Consider the following 16835-nt stretch of genomic DNA (forward strand, 5'->3'; position numbering starts at 1 on the left):
CCCCTGTGCAATTTCTGAAGCACCGGCCCGTCTGTTTTTTAGAGCTGGATTATGCAAGCAGCACACTATCCCTGGCGCCGTTTGAGGAAGACGGCGAGTGTAGTTCTGATTAGTGGCATTAAGGCTCATTCTATACCTCCCGATTACTGCTGCAACTATGATTTTTTACTTTTTTTTTTTTTTTTTAGCTGTACGCCAATCGTCCTGTTTTATTTTGCATCTTTGAGCAGTCTCACAATCAAAATTGTCCATTCCATGTCCTTTCAATGAGGATCCATGATGCAGACATACAGATCGATACAGCCCATCAGTCCAAGGTTGAGAAAGCTCGAGTGTCCACAGCTGATTTTATAACCATGATCATGCAGTCCAGCTTACTGGAAACCACATGTGTGCTTAATTTGGTTTCAGGGATCACAGGTTTTCTGAATTGTGTATCAGGGATCATCCATCCATCCATTATCTATACACCGCTTAATCCTCACTAGGGTCATGGGGGGCTGGAGTCTATCCCAGCCAACTTAGGGTGAAGGCAGGGGACACCCTGGACAGGTCACCAGTCTATCACAGGGCCACACTTAGAGACAGACAACCAAGCACACTCACATTCACACCTACGGACAATTTAGAATCACCAATTAACCTTTTTGGACTGTGTGGGAGGAAGCCGGAGAACCCGGAGAGAACCCACACTGCACGGGGAGAACATGGAGACTCCACGCAGAAAGATCCCGGTGCCCCCACCGGGACGCAAACCGGCAACCTTCTTGCTGCGAGACAACAGTGCTACCAACTGCGCCATCCTGCACCTATCAGGGATCACAGGTGTGTTTACTTTTGTTGCATTGATCTTTACTTTGGGGCCTTTGGGGTTTTCAATACAGTTTTATTAAGGTGTTTGCTTTCATTGTTTATAAGGGAAAACACTCTGTTTATCAAGTTAGAAATATTGCATTTATTATGTTGCAATTTGGAATCGTTTGACATTGACTTGACATTGCACAGGGGTGCACTCGTCTCTCATGTTGTTTACTGTATGGAGTGTAATCGTTGTCCTGTGGTTGTTTTTCATCTACATGCCCAGAAACAAAAGATACAAATCAGCTGTCTGCTAACGTTAGTGCAATCATTTTAAATTGTCCACTATTCCTATAAAGATAAACAATAAAATAAATACCAATAAAATGAATGATGACTTGATTGCAATCAGGGGATGTTCTGCTATCTGCTGATTTTACAAGTAACACCTTTCCTTTCCACCTACAACAGGTCAAAATATCTGCCAGAAAGACAAGGTACAGGCAGACGTGTATCGACAGACCAAACAAACCCAACGCTGTGATAATAGTTTGAGGACAGTTTCAGCACCAGGGGCTGAAGGAGGAAATGTACAAGGATGTGGAAAGAGATGATGCAGTTGTGTTTCCAGGAGTTGGCTGGAGCGCTTACAGCTCCAAGAGATTCACGGTACACACCAAAGATCTCCAAGTGCAGAATCCACAACCTCCAGGTCCGCGGGTAGGAATCTACAGATGGGTTCCAAACAACATCCAGCAGAACGTCTTCGTGAGATGGTGGTCCACTAAACCAGCCTCAGTGTTCCTTCTGTGAAATACTCATTTAACAATGAACACCATTCTTCCTGAAGATGTTTCCTGATGTGGTGCATTGACAATAATAGGGAATACTGCCTCATTTACAGGTTTTTTTTTCTCTAAGTTATTCTTTTTTTTTTCTTCTTCTATTTGTCACACATCTCCTAATTTTTGTTGCTTGATATAAATCTGATGACTCTACAACGTCGAGCTATCTTGTTGTTTTACTCTGCCGTGATTCCAAGGGTCGGGCTATCTGCAAAGTTCATCTTAGGGCAAACTCGTAAAGTATATAGCAATCTAATCATATCTCTAAACATCTCCAAAAGTGAACCTGTCGTCTTTTACTAAATTGCTGGTTGTTAACATATCATTTTACAACACAAGGACATTACACAAGAGGAAGTTACACCTCATCACCTGTCATCTCTCGTAAGGAGGTATCTTGTGCACTGGCACAACTCTAAACTAAACAACTGCATGTAAAATATAATTTACAATGAAACTGCGTACTATCATATAATCCTTATTGTTCACCTAATTCTGTAAATATTGTAAATAAAGTGTTCCTATCCAGGAAAAGTCTCTATGAAAACTACATTTTTTAAACTGTTGTTGTGGTTTTGTGCCCAAATGAGTTTTATTGTGAATCAGAAATGTAGTCATTTAACTGGAAAATGACTCTGGTTGCTATCACTATGTCCACAAAGCCTTTCCTACACACTGAAATGATGAAGCAGATAGTGATATATGACATTTCTGGCTTACCTTTTCAGAAGAGGATAATTATATGGAGGGGGGAATATAAAACTAATTTTGTTTCCACTCTGAACAGACAGCTTGTTTGCAATATGATGCAATAGACTAACTGAAAACAGAGAACTACCCTTTATTAGGAATAATGTTTAAAGGTTTCACGCTATACTAACATGCCAGGTATTGATATACAGCTCAGTCATAGTTTTTTAAATATTGCTGTCTGGCTTTTTAAAACATAGACCAAAAGATGATACTTGTTTTATTTCTAAGCGATTGTGAGCCTTCGCCATTTAAATATAAAATGTAAAAATATATTAATGATTTATTAAGTATGATGGTGAAGGTCGTAAACATGACTTAATATCTCACTGACCATCATAAAATGTCTGCTGTTTTATAAGACACGAGGCTATACTTTTGATTTACAGGTTAAAATGTAAGTGGCATGCTGACAAACCGCCGTGGAGACAGAGAGGAGGTGATATGGCCTGCTTGATCAGATAAACAGATAGGAGGAGAATATAAAAGTAGAAAATTGGCAGGAATGGGTATTTTTTTTCTCACATGAGATGAAGTCACCTTTCTCGTCCTCTTCTTTTCCTTTCTAAAACTTTGCCCCTTTGGGACTCTGCGTTCTCCACACCCTTCACAGGTACAGTGTGCTTTTACTGTCGGTGAAAGCTCACAGTCATTCTTTCTCTGAGGCTGAAGGAGGAGAAAAGAGGAGGGAATTACACAAACCCCTCAGTGTGGACAGCACTCAGTATCTCACCTCATCATGGCTACATCTGCGCTCCTGCTTCTGGCAGCCCTTGTTGGATCCTACGCTACATTTACAGGTAAATACAGGACAGGCCAAAATTCGTAACTTGTTAGACACTTTTACTGCACTGATTTACTTGCTGCAGTTACGGATTTGCGGCAAGTAAGTCATTCAGAGCAGCCTTGTGATGAGATCAGAGTGATAGTGACTGAATAGGCAGCCAGCTTTTCCAAGGATCTGTTGTGGTCATGTTCATGCTGTTGGTTGATGCGAGTTGTACCTAATCTAGTTGGACATTTTCCCAAGTGAGAGTGAAGATAGATTATACTTTCATCTGCACATTACCTTCTACTTACCACATTACTGTACTTGGCTGTATGACAGAGTTTATACTTTCACCAGCATTATATGGTGTCTTCCTGTTGCTGATGTGCACAGGAATTGAAAAACGTACAGTGTGTATGTTCAAGGACTTTAGGCTACAAATAAAAAGAGTGAATCGTACAGACTGAAGTTTATAGCACAGACTGAGAAGAGTCTGCTGACACAAGCAGTCAGGAAATGTACATTCAGTAAATATTCCATGAATCAGTTGTAACTTACCCAACAACAAATCTTAGATCCTTACATCCACGTTGGGACCAAAGTCTTGGTCCAGATGACAAAAACAGGCCCTTTAGTATTTTTACTATGACTAAGAACGGTTGCATTTCATTGGAAAATGAAACACATAGAAGATGAAAGCATTGTTATTCTTTCATGTTAACTTTTCAAATACAAAATTTATACTGCCGTTTCCACCCATGAGTTAATTTTGCAAGTTACTTTTATTTCACTGTTTTAGAAATAAATTAACTTTTTGCCTTTTGTCACATGTAGACGCTGTTGGAGTTGCTGTGCGAGAAAATGAATTTTCAACAGAAAAATCAGACCAGGTACTGTAAGCTACGACTTGTTGGTGTTTATTACGTAGTACAAATATTGTTATATATATATGTGTATTTTTTAAATCCTATACTCAATATCCTGTTTCTTCGTGCTACAGACAGAAGCTTACATGTCTATACTTTGCTCACCAATACCTGCCTCGTCTCCATCATCCTCAGGTAATGCACTTTGCAATCATAATCAACAAGAATACTAACCTTTTATGAACTTGAAAGCTCAGTTTATATATGTATATATATACACACACACACGTATAATGATGAATCCTTTCATTCTCCTTGGTTATTTGAATGCACACTGTACAACATATTGTTTGTTGGAGTATCACAACATTGCTGACATTTAGTTTTCTTGTTTTCTCAGTCCATGCTCTCAGACCTGCTGATATTGCAGCTGTTCACACCTTGGGAATGCCACTTTCACAAAGGTAGACTGCAAAAATACAGTGCATGATGCCAACTATGAGTAGCAACACATATGCCTTGTTTGCAGACTACATCAAAAGCTAAACCTAATATATTAAACACTAAATATATTCTCTTACAATGTGTCTGTGTTCTTGATTAGGGATGAAGCATCCAGAATTGTCAGCAGACTAACTGGTAAGACCAAACCCTCACTTACAGCAAGTCTCTACAATTACCTAGAACGGTGTTGTTGCTAAGTAACTGTTCTTCTATCCTTGATGTTGCTTTTAGTTTTTTTCTCACTTTTACACGAGTTATTTGTAATGACAGTGTTGTTTCCCTTCATTTGATCACGCTGTTGCATGACAAGACGTTGGAAGTATCGGTACTTTCAGTATGCCTGATTTTTTAGACTTTCTATTTAGTTTTCTAATTACATTTTCAAGCTCGGCCTTTGTGGTCATCGATTTCATTGTAGTTAACCGCCACAATCTGGCTCTGTCACTTATTAACTTTAAGTGTATTTACGCTAAAACAGATACTTTTCATAGCATTAGGGGCTCTTGTGATTATGCATTTGAAAGTATTTGTGGAGAGTTCAGTTCAAGGTCAGAGTCAAGACTGTGTCAGTGGAAAAGCCGGGTTCAGACCACGCTTTGTAGAAAAAGCGTGAGAACAATAAACCCGTAGTTCTGTTGAGGTTATCTGTAAGGATAAGATAATGGGCCATAAATACAGATTGCCGACCTTCATTTCACATAACAGCAAGAAAAACTGGCAACATAAATTGAAGCTTTCACCAGCTGTCCTTTCCGCTTTTATCTCATAATGTGCATAATCCACTGACTGATAGTGTTGTAATGGATTATACATACATGCTTACTAAAGTCTCTACAACTGTGTCTGTGTGGTTTGAATAGAGCTGCTGTCCATGTTTAATCCTGAGGTGATCGCTAAACATGTGGATCAGACCTCACTGCAGCCCAGGTAACACACACACACATCACACACACATGCTCAGTCACCAATGGAAATGCTGCATAATAATACTGCTGCAGGATTCTTAACATAGATGTGTGCATGTGTTCTAGGAGCTTATTGGAGGAAGCTGAGGAACTCTCTCTCTCCCTTTCACCTGAGGTACAATCAACCGTTGCATAACAATTATTATGCATTTCATTATTACTCTGAATGGGCTTACCCACTTAAAATATGGTGATAAATAAATAAGACGTTCAGCTGGAAGCAGAATATCAGATCAAGGATGGTGTGCTGTTCCCTCCTCAGAGGACAGCTCAGGGGGAAATCAAGCAACTTTCACCAAAACTACAAATCACAGTTAACAAAACTCTGTCAAAGCCAACTCCAGCTAAGCCCGGCTAACTGTCTCCTGAGCGTAGCTTCATATTTAATTGGCAGATATGAAGCTAATAGTGATCTTCTGATCTACCGTTTGGCAGGCTTTTTTTTTTTTAACCAAATTTTATGGTAGCAACAAAAAAGTTGCAGAAACATCTGAACAAGAAGATGTGGCATCACTGCAGTATTGTCTCAGTCACTGTCTTAGTGGTTACTTTGGTCAGCTCACAGCCAAACGGTTGCTCCTTATATTGTGGGTTTACTCTGCCAGGTTCAATGAATATGAAGCTCAGTAATTGCTAACTGTTGTATGTCCCTGCAGGTGACAGACTGGAAGTTAGTGCTGCTGGTTGTCCCGACAGATTCAATGTGTGCCTGTTCACCAAATGTAAGTTTCCTTGTTTTTTTTGTATCTACTAAACAAACATGCCTCATGTTGCATCTGATCTTGTATTGGGGTTTCTGAAGAAGTGTTGCTGCTTCTTTGCGCCTCAGGTCGCTGCAGACATGAAAACTGCAGTGCAGGACGTGGAAGCAGCTTTACAGATACTGCAGGAAAGGGTATGGTACTTTCTTAAAGTACAGTTTTGCCATTAACAGATAAAACAGTAAAATGATTAAAACAGTAATAATAATATTCTGGGTGTATGTTTATAGTTGCAGCGCACTTTAGTTCATGTGGTGACCTGGAGCGGATATCATCAGCAAGACAAGTGAGTGTTTGAAGTAAAAATGTTTGTGTAATTGCTTATTATTTTAAACTAATAAACTGGAGTAAACCTTACACAGCGGGCAGCCTGCAGTGTTACAGTTATGTGTGTGCTTTTAATGTTGCAACAGGTGCCAGTGTATGAGAAATAAAAACATAAACCAAGGTCTATATAAAGCAGCTCTTCTGAAATCACTGCAGGTAAAAATACTTCTAAATACACAATATTTATGTGTTTCATTTCACTGCTTTCCTGACAACTGTCCATTCCACTTGCTTTCAGGACTCTCTAAGTCACGTCTTGCACAATCCAAAGTGGCACAGCGACAGTGCAGACTTCACCGTTGTCCTGCAGTCTGAGCCAGTTATCCTTGAACCCAACTCCGACTCCGTAAGTAAAGAAGAGCTCTTCATAGATGTCATTCATAGCTACCATCACCATTACTATCAACTGTTAGTTACACAACCTGCCTTCCAGTAATAGTGCATGAAAGAAATGAGCTAATGTGTAACTTGGATACATCATATGTTTCTTTGAAGGAAAGCCTGTGGTCCGACCTTGACCAATTAGCTAATCAGCTATGGACAAACCTGGTAAGTATTTTTAAACTAGAAGCACGGAAGATAGTTAAAAGAACAATTTGCATATTTTGTTTTACAGAGAAGCATGCTGTAGATCCATCTTTAATTTATCCAGTATTAAATTGTGCAATATGTTACTTAAACTACAACATGCTGTTAAATGCAACGACACTAAATCGATTTTTTAAAAAAAAATCTGTGATGAGACAATAAAGCATGTCACATTATTTCCTGTCATTTATGTTCTTCTGACACGGCCCATGTGTTGTAAAATGAGCCAGGAAAGAGTCACTAAAAGCAAAAGATGGAACAATGATTACAGCGAACGTCTGTGTATCTGACCAGACGTTAGATAAAAGATGTAAAGATTAACCATGTGAGACGATCTCCAGGATCATTTTCCCTGGCGCTGTTCACACTGCATGCACATATAAAGAGAAGAATTGTGTAATCAATATGGGTAGACGCTGTGTGGTTATTGGCTGTGCAGAATGACACCACCTGACCCAAAAATCTTAACCAATCACAACTGTCTCTGCTCACTTCCTGCTCCAGCTTCAGCCATCGGCAGGCCCAGCCAAGGTCACGGACGGCAGCGCCTTTTCTATTCCTTGTCCTACTCAAGTAAGACATGCCGTCGCTGTCTGTTCAAAAGTTGCCCACAAACTGATCTAATTGTGCTGCTCTCCAACTCACAGAACACCTTTGTTTAATACTAACATGATCAATCCTTATCCCAGGAGCGACCTTTCCTGCGAACACAAATAAATTCCCCTGCTGAAAAAGAGGAGTTTTATAGAGCGGCCTCTGCGCCAGATGATCTCGTAAGATTCTTTCTTTGACAATTTCTAAAGCAGAATAACAGACTATTTAATCCAATTTAGTGAAGAATACTGTCTGTTTTTAGACTATGGGTACTGAGATACATTGCACAGACCGCAGTCCATCTCCTACTACACCCACTTCAGGTAAATATATACAGATACATATTTTTGAAGCTCTGCTAGCAAATGTTGGGAAATATTGTTCAACTCAATCATGCTCAATCCCCTTGTTCTTTCTCCTGTGTAGTTCATCAGCTCAGACCTGCAGATATCAAGGTGGTGGCAGCAGTCGGGGATTCTCTCACAGTAAGTGTTTCACTTTTCCTCATTTGCTTGCTCTGATTTGTTAGGTCCATATTTAAAACTACTTTTGCACTTAAGATGTCCAGTATTTAGGAGAACAGGACAACACATGTACAGACGTGGAGCTATTGTGTTTGTATTGTTTGGATATGTGTGAACAATTAGAGTTATGATAGATATAAGATTTGAAAGAGCTATAATACTCTCAAATGATTTGTGGCTATTTGCATCTGACTTTGTTGCACCAGAAATTTCAGTAAAGCTTTAATTAATGTTCGCTCTAGTTAAACTGTTTCTGGTCTTGCTGTGTCACATCTGATGTGTTTTGCAGGCAGCCAATGGTGTGGGTGCAAAGGTGGACAACCTTCTGTTAGTGATGAATCAGTACAGAGGGCTGTCATGGAGGTACAGCAAGTCACAGGATGCATTTGCAAGTTTTGATAACTTGTGAAAATACAAAAGAGTTCATTTGGTATGTTTCTGAGCTGCATTTAAAACTAACTAAAGCGTATTTCTGCACTTTTCAGCATCGGCGGTGATGAAAACATAACCACTGTGACCACGTTGCCAAGTATGTTTGCCACCTTCTTTTTTTTTTTTTGAAATTGCATAACATACAACGGCTGGGTTAAGGTGTATTTTATTAAATAACAGACGCCCATCATTTGCCAATTGAAGCACTGATAGCATCTAAATGACAGTTTCTTATCACTGCCAGACCTCATGTAGTCCATCGTACCCGCCTTTGATGTGAATCAACCTAATGTTTTTGGTTGCTAATGCAAAACCATCAAAACATATTACAAATGTAAGATAAAATTCACAAAGGTGTTCACACAGCACAACGGGACATTTCCTACATTCACTTGCTTTTTCCAAAGCTTTCAACCAACAAAAAACAAAAAAGCAAATGGACTTAATTGTTTGCTTTTGTACACTTAGAAATAAAAAAAAAATGTAAAGGACCATATCTGCCACAAACTGTACCAATCAATTTTTCTGATCTTTCCAATGATCCTTTGCAGACATCCTGAAGGAGTTTAACCCCTCAGTCACTGGATTTTCGACGGGAGTCTGTTCACAAAGTGATGCTGCATCCTTCTTCAATCAAGCTGTGCCAGGAGCAAAGAGTGGGTCAGTCACATGTTTTACTTGTTTTTTATTCTGACTTTTGAGGCTAAGCAAATAAAGTCATAGCACAGCCTTTGGCACATGATAACAAAGAATTTGCACTTGTTTTTTTCCCAGTGATGTGGTACAACAGGTGCGCGTATTGGTGGACATGATGAAAAAGGATTCGGTAAGGCAGCGAGTACAAACGCATTAAGACATGATCTCATGTGAAACGTGTCTCCATTTTATGTCCACGCTTAGCAAATTAACAACACAAGGTGTACCTCTTATCTCCTTTAGCGCATTGATTTCCACAACGACTGGAAAGTGATCACCTTGTTTATTGGTGGCAATGACTTATGTGACTTCTGCACAGACAGCGTGAGTGCTCGTTTTTTATTTTTTTTACAGATTTTGTCATGTTTTCTACTTACTTTTGAATTACGCTTTGATAATTTTCACACAACAGTTGTGTGAATGTGTATTTGTGTGAATTTCACTCTGTTGACATTCAGTTTATGGTTTTTTTTTTTGCTTTATAATTTCTTCTGAACACATTGATAATCACAAATATCATCATCTATTTCTTTTATGGCAACTAATAATAGTCAACATGATCATCACAGTTTTCAAAAACTGACAAAACTGCTTGTTTAGTTCAACCAACAGTTCGGAATACAAGCCTCAGGAACCCAATAAAATCCAACATTTGTTTATAAAAATGACTTGCCAACTCAATCAATAAGTGAACGAGTGGGAATATGTTTCTCCACAGGTGTTTTTGTCTGCCAGGAATGTGGCCGTTCGTATTCAACAAGCTCTTGACATACTCCACGAGGAGGTATGTTTTCATCTTCTTACGCCACACTCACACAAACATACAACCTCACTGTATGTTTGCAATGTCAAAACAATAATCCACATTTCAGAGGGCCGATACCTGTTTGTGTCTTCTAGGTGCCTCGTGCCATTGTCAACCTGGTCGAGCTGTTAAACATTGTACCGCTGCGTGACGTGCACAACGATAAAACTCTGGGCTGCCCCACCTGGTTTGTGAGGTCAGTGATTTCTCTGGTCATTTAAAACAGTTTGACCAAAACACTTTCCACACGTCATTGTTTGATGTTTTTGATGTTTGTATTTCAGTTTGATTTGCCCTTGCGTATTGAAGCCTAAGGCGGGATCGGTTGAATTCCAGCAGCTCGAGGACTTCAGCAGAGCCTATCAGGTGCAAAAACTTTTCTTTTTGTTTTCTTACGTGCACTGCAAATTTTTAAAAAAGTACAATAATGAATGAAAAATACTTTATTCATCCCAGAAGGGAAATGTGCAATATGCACCATGACAGACACAAAAAGCTGGCAAAGAGAAAATCAACAAAATCTTCACATCTTTTAGGATAAAGAGAGTGAATCTGCTATTGTTCCACCATCACGTCAAAAGAATTGTCACTGTAAAGTCAAACACTTCTTTCCACTGTTTTGATCTTTATCTTGTGGCTGTTTTTTTTTTTCCTCCAGCTTGCTATGAGACAGCTGGTTGACTCTGGGAGATATGACACACATGACAACTTCACTGTAGTGTTGCAGCCCTTCTTAAGAGAAGTTGTCCTCCCTGTGTCAGAGGTAAAACAAACAAACAGGCAGAGCTGAAACATAAGTGTTTTCATTTAGCTGTTTGTTTCTATTTTTGATTTCTTCCACTTGTGTTTTTTAAGGACGGACGGCCTGATCGCTCTTATTTTACACCTGACTGTTTTCATCTCAGCCAGAAAGCTCACTCTCTCATGGCTCTTGCTCTTTGGAACAACATGGTAGGATTTGATTAGGACCTTTTCCATGTTTGTAATTTTGCCGTTTTCTCTTAAAATGGTTCAAAAATAAATCTCAGATTTTCACAATCTCTTAGCTGGAGCCAGTCGGCAACAAGACTTTTGAACAAGACTTCACAGCTGGCATCGATCTGAAATGTCCTTCTGAGGTAGCACATCATCAGGCACTTTCATTTATACATTGCTGCTAATATCGCTTTTGTGTACCAGTGTTTTTTATTATTTTTATTTATTATTTCTTTACTAGACCAACCAGTTCTTCAGGACTGCCCTCAATAGTGGCTACACTTATCCAGGTCCTCCACCCACTCCTGCTGCAGTTACAGTAGGTTATACTTTCTGTCTTTCAGACACAACGTAACGTTAGACAGACAAGTGTTTATTATTTATGTATGATGCCAAGAAGCAGATTACAATTAGAAATGTCTAAGATATATCTCTGCCATTCTGTAGAACTGGGGCAGAGACTTCTCCTGTGTGAACACAGCTCCATCCGACTCCGTGCCCACTTCAGGTAAACATCCAGACGATACTCAGTTAAGTGAAATTCAAAATGTTAAATGTAAAATATATTCATGTTGCCCTTTCATTAGCTCACAGGGTTCGGCCAGCAGACATCAAGGTGGTGGGTGCTGTAGGAGACTCTTTAACGGTAAGTTTGTGCACAAGAATGTGACCAAAGATTTGACTTAGCAGAACAAATCCTGTAAATGTTTTGCTAAATATAGATTATTGCCCACTTCCTTAGTTTTCCCCAGAGCTTTTGGCTGCTCTCACGTTCTTCCTCATTTGATATTTTCACAGTTATTTGTCCTTCCTTCATATGTTTTAATATCTTTCCCTTTTTTTCTTCCACCTTTGGAAAATAAATCAAATTTGCTCGCTTGCTTGTCGACTAAATTAGATAAAATGTAACATCATCCCATTAATTCTTGACCTAATCCTAAATATTTCATTAATATCATCACAAGTGATATGATAATATTGACAAACCACAACACTCTTATGTTTTCTTGTCTTCTGGATCATTTTCTACCTTCATACAAAATTCTCGCTGTCATATTTTACATCTATGGGATGTGCACCAGTTAATGCATCAGGCGTTACTAGTAATGGTGCCACAGGTGGATCAATGCTGTTACCCAATTCTGTTTCCCTATAGGAACCTATAAATCAGCTAATGCATAAGGCGAGAGAGCAATATCAATTTAATGAGCCTGGGGGTGAAAGAGAAAAATGTTCCTGGAAAGGATTCAATAGTATAACCAGCTTTTTTCTGCTTGTAGGCCGCGTTTGGTGCCAAGGCCAAAAGTCTGATGGAGCTAAGAACTGAGTACAGAGGAGTGTCATGGAGGTGAGAGGCTGCGCACAAACTATGTAAACACATTCATGTATGCTGCTTTGTGAACCTTTGCTTTACTGCTTGTCTGTTTTTCATTAACAAGCATCGGTGGGGATGAAACCCTCGAGACCGTCACAACATTACCCAGTGAGTCTTTTACGTTGAGGCGTAATGCACATTAGCACCACATGATGGCAGATTTGGTCTGATTCAAAGCTAGAGTTCAGTCTTTTATGCAGTAAAATCCCTTACTTGTTTTGTTCTTTTACATCAGATATCCTTAAGAAGTTCAATCCTGCGATCAAAGGAATGTCAAAGGGAGAAGGGAAAGCCCAGACCGGCTTCAACATGGCTGTATCGGGTGCTAAAATAGCGTAAGTTCAAACTTGTAGACTGTTGCTCATCAGGTTTTGTGTTATTTTGTGAGCATTTTGTGCACTCATGAAATTTTATTACATCGTCATGTACAGAGGAATCCCAGGGCAGATTCGACGCATGATCGATGCCATGAAAGCTGACTCTGTGAGTTTAATATTCATTACCAGGCGATTTTTAATACATCACTGATTCAATATTTTATAGTCATGTCCAAGAAAAAGAACGTCATTTAATCCTTGCCTCATCCCTCTGTCTCTCTGCATCTTTCACCGTGTGTTTAATGGGAATAGACGGTGGATTTTCAGAACGACTGGAAGCTTGTGACCCTCTTCATTGGAGGCAATGACCTGTGTCAGTACTGCAACGACCGGGTGAGCTGCTTAAAGAAGTCGTCACAGGAAGCGCAGGGTGATCCAATGGATGAAGGACATTTTTAAAGCACCCCCCCACCCCCGAAGAAAGAGAACCTCCCGCTGTAGTGGAGTGGCTAAACATCCCCTTACTGTTGTGCGATGCCCCGTGTAGAGCTGTCTCATGATATCACTCCCCAAATGGAACTAAGCACTGGAGCAGAATAATCAAGCTTTGTGAGCAGCCCTCCCCTAATTGTTTTATTGTGTCAGAGTGAGATGAGAGCAGACGTGGTTTCTTTTCAATGAGCACATTCTGTCACTTTGCCCCTCCGACACAGATCGACCCTCAGCCCTCCCTCCTCCATCTTAGCCTCTGTCTGCATTAAACAAGCTCACGAGGCACAGTGACGGGCCTTGTTCTGTAAGAGGCATAAACAACACAGAAGTCAACTCAGACTCTCTTCATCCTGTCTCTGTCTCGCTCCCTCCTTCTCGCTCTCTCTGTTTTTCTTTCTCATTTTGCCTTTTTTTTTTAAACTTCTCTCTCCAGTACTCTCCTCATGCTCCACTGCCAGGGTAGTCTCTCTTTTAATGTTTGTGCTTTGAAGCAGAATATGAAAGCGCAGCATCAATTTAAGATGAGCTCTGAGACTGTGGTAGTGACAGCTTAGGGTTAGTTGTTGCTTAGTGTGCTCTTACATGTTGTATGGTTCTTTTTTGGTTGATACGGAGTCAAACTTGGCGAGTTTCCCTCAAATGTGCCTTAATTATGCCGCTTTTCTTTGTACATGTGTTCACTCACTATGAATTAATTAATCAATATCCTTTTGCATTTTCTCAAAACAACAGGCCGCTTACTCACCTAAGAACTACTCCCAGCACATGATGACAAGCCTGGATATGTTGTACAAAGAGGTGGGATGAAATAGCTGATGATGAAATTATATTATAAGTGAAAACAGTTTCAAGAGGTCCTTCAACTTTCCTTATCGATCCTTTTATTATCCCTAATAGGATCAATTCTGATTTTAAATCTGAAAAAAAAACAAACATGTTTTCTTACTTTCTGACTGTAGGTTCCCAGAGCAATTGTCAATGTGTTGGAAATCCTGGAAATTGAAGGCCTTCGCAGAATTAAAAGGGACAGTCTCGGGTGCAACGTGGTACAACCGTAAGTTCACTCATCCACTCATGCTAAACCAGTTCTTCATTAAATCAAGACCACCGAATCAAAGTCAGAAGCGCTTCTCTTTATTATTATCAAATACCTGCTCAAAGAAAAAGATAATTTTGTGTTTTAAAAAGGACTACCTAATGATTCAATCAATAATAAATCTGTATTTTTTTCAATATGCAATATGTTATGTTGTAAGCAGTGAGGATTAAACATTTATAAAAGCATTTTAATTTTCATTCATGTTATTCTTTATCCATAGGTTTGTCTGTACATGCTTCCTTACACCATCAGAGGATTCACCAGAACTGGCTGAAGTCAAACAGATTAATCGGGAGCTACAGGTTAGCAGACAGGAACAGTGAGACCCAGATATGTGCTTCCTAAAATGTGTGGATGAAACTGGGTCATTGCATTAGATGCGATAACATCAGCATTTGTTTCCGTCAGGTCAGGACTGAAAGACTGGTGTACAGCGGCCGCTATGATGGCAGAGAGGACTTTGCTGTGGTTTCCCAGCCTTTTTTCAGAAGTACCATCGTTCCTGTGACCCTTGTAAGGCCCCACTTCCACATAAATAAACATTTACCTTGAGGACAGTATGAAATCCTTCTCTTCGGAGCACATTGTACTCACAAACAACGATGTTTTACTCCTGCAGGATGGCAAACCTGACGACAGCTACTTCTCTCAGGACTGTTTCCACTTCAGTGAACGGGGACATGCTGACATGGCTGCAAATCTGTGGAATAACATGGTGAGAGTTTGGCAACGCAAACCGTAAAGGGCTAACCGTGTTTGACAGAAGCAGGGTTTTAGATTAAGCCTTTTTAAATGATCGCATCTTCCTGCAATTTGCTCATGAAATAGGCAATGATGTATTTCTGTTCTGTCTGTAGCTGGAACCAGTGGGTGAAAAACAGGCATACAACACTTTCACAAATGACAGGAACGACATCAAGTGCCCAACTGAGGTAAGCAAGCTGCCGCCCGAGCACTTCTCACAGGCTACAGCTGACCTAGTTGTGTACATCTTAGTTTGCGGGAGTGAATTTGACACAGTCTTCTTATTTGTGTGTTCCAGGAGCATCCTTACATCTTCACAAGGGTGAACAGCTTGACCGCAACACCCAAACCCACCTCCACCACGAAGCCCTCGATGACCACAACACCCAAACCCACCACCACGAGGCCCTCGCTGACCACAGCACCTCTCCCCCCAGATTGCTCGGACACTGTGGCAGCATGGCTCGCTGCTGTGCTGGCTGTTGTTGGTTTTGTGATTGGCTGCGGCGTCACCTGGCTCCTCCTCTCCTGCAGAGCCAAAAGACAGAGTAGGAATATGAAGATGGCTACGGTGGAGATGAAGGGCACAGGGTTTTAAAGTGCTACTTATCATATTTTTGTATGGGACTATTCAAGGGAAAAAGGAGGAACTACAAAACAGCCTTCAAAACATTTAAAATGACTGGTTAAGAATGTTGCTGGTGAGAATAATAAGGCAGTTTTTCATAATGCAACATGATGAATGCATATATTAGCTCAGTCTACTATGACTACAAGAGTTTTTTGTTTTTTGGTTGATCCTTGAACCTCAAAAAGCTGGATGCAAAGCTGGAAAACATACACCAGCCTGTACTTTAAAAAAAAACAAAACAATAATTAAGACAATTGAATATGATTCTGCTATAAGTTCTACATTAAAACCACACACAGATGCAAATATTTATAGTGAGGTGTGTTGCATTAACTGGTAAGACATATTTAAGTGTTGTAGCTGGTCTAACAACTGATTTAATAAACCAATGAATTCACTAACTACTACAGGTGAATGGTTTTCAAGTGCAAACATATAGATTACACTCATTCACTGTGCATTAAGTTATTACTGCTTTGTATATTGAATTTGAAATAAAATGAAAATGTGTTTAAATGCATTGACATGCTCTTGACCAACATTATGAGATAAATGTGAAGTAAATGCAGTATACCTGCCTCATAACTGAATTAAGTTAGTATTTCTGGGTCTAAAAATTGTACATTTGTGGTATTGGGAAAGACAATGTAATTTTTCTTTTGTTTATGTCTGTTTAAATAAAACACTGTTGCCTCTGACTGGAATAAAAATTCTTTGGGAGGAGGAGAAGGTACATTTGAAATAACCCATTTGCAATAATTCATACAGAAGGATAACTAGTGCTCGGTCCAGACCTGACGTAGTATGGCCGTCGTCTGATACAAGATACGCAGGGATGTTTGTGACCTCATTACAGGGATGAAAGCAACCACAGCTTCTGTTAATTATGTCACAAACTTAAAGTGACAAAAAGCACATTTACTCAAAAGCTGAAGTACAATTTTGACCTGTTTGCATTCTGCTATTTTATAATTTTTC

The 16835-nt window shown here is 39.7% G+C and overlaps 1 protein-coding gene across 1 annotated transcript; it reads left to right on the forward strand.

The window, feature by feature from the left end:
* Positions 1-1396: 1396 nt before the first annotated feature.
* LOC103353795 (phospholipase B1, membrane-associated-like) lies at positions 1397-16549 on the forward strand. The gene is made up of 42 exons (XM_008276941.1): positions 1397-1510; positions 4163-4223; positions 4429-4492; positions 4633-4667; positions 5393-5459; positions 5564-5612; positions 6154-6219; positions 6327-6392; positions 6489-6544; positions 6672-6741; positions 6824-6931; positions 7081-7134; positions 7678-7746; positions 7863-7946; positions 8030-8090; positions 8194-8252; positions 8581-8654; positions 8777-8820; positions 9275-9383; positions 9498-9549; positions 9663-9743; positions 10138-10203; positions 10320-10420; positions 10509-10590; positions 10883-10987; positions 11080-11175; positions 11271-11342; positions 11441-11518; positions 11647-11707; positions 11787-11845; positions 12480-12547; positions 12639-12682; positions 12810-12909; positions 13006-13057; positions 13204-13284; positions 14116-14181; positions 14343-14437; positions 14703-14784; positions 14891-14995; positions 15102-15197; positions 15340-15414; positions 15525-16549. The coding sequence occupies exons 1-42, from the start codon at positions 1397-1399 to the stop codon at positions 15822-15824; spliced, it is 3327 nt and encodes a 1108-aa protein (XP_008275163.1). The 3' UTR covers positions 15825-16549.
* Positions 16550-16835: the final 286 nt, after the last annotated feature.

This window comes from Stegastes partitus, unplaced genomic scaffold (genome assembly GCF_000690725.1).
Source record: "Stegastes partitus isolate 25-593 unplaced genomic scaffold, Stegastes_partitus-1.0.2 Scaffold83, whole genome shotgun sequence".
In the NCBI taxonomy this organism is placed as follows: Eukaryota; Metazoa; Chordata; class Actinopteri; family Pomacentridae; genus Stegastes; species Stegastes partitus.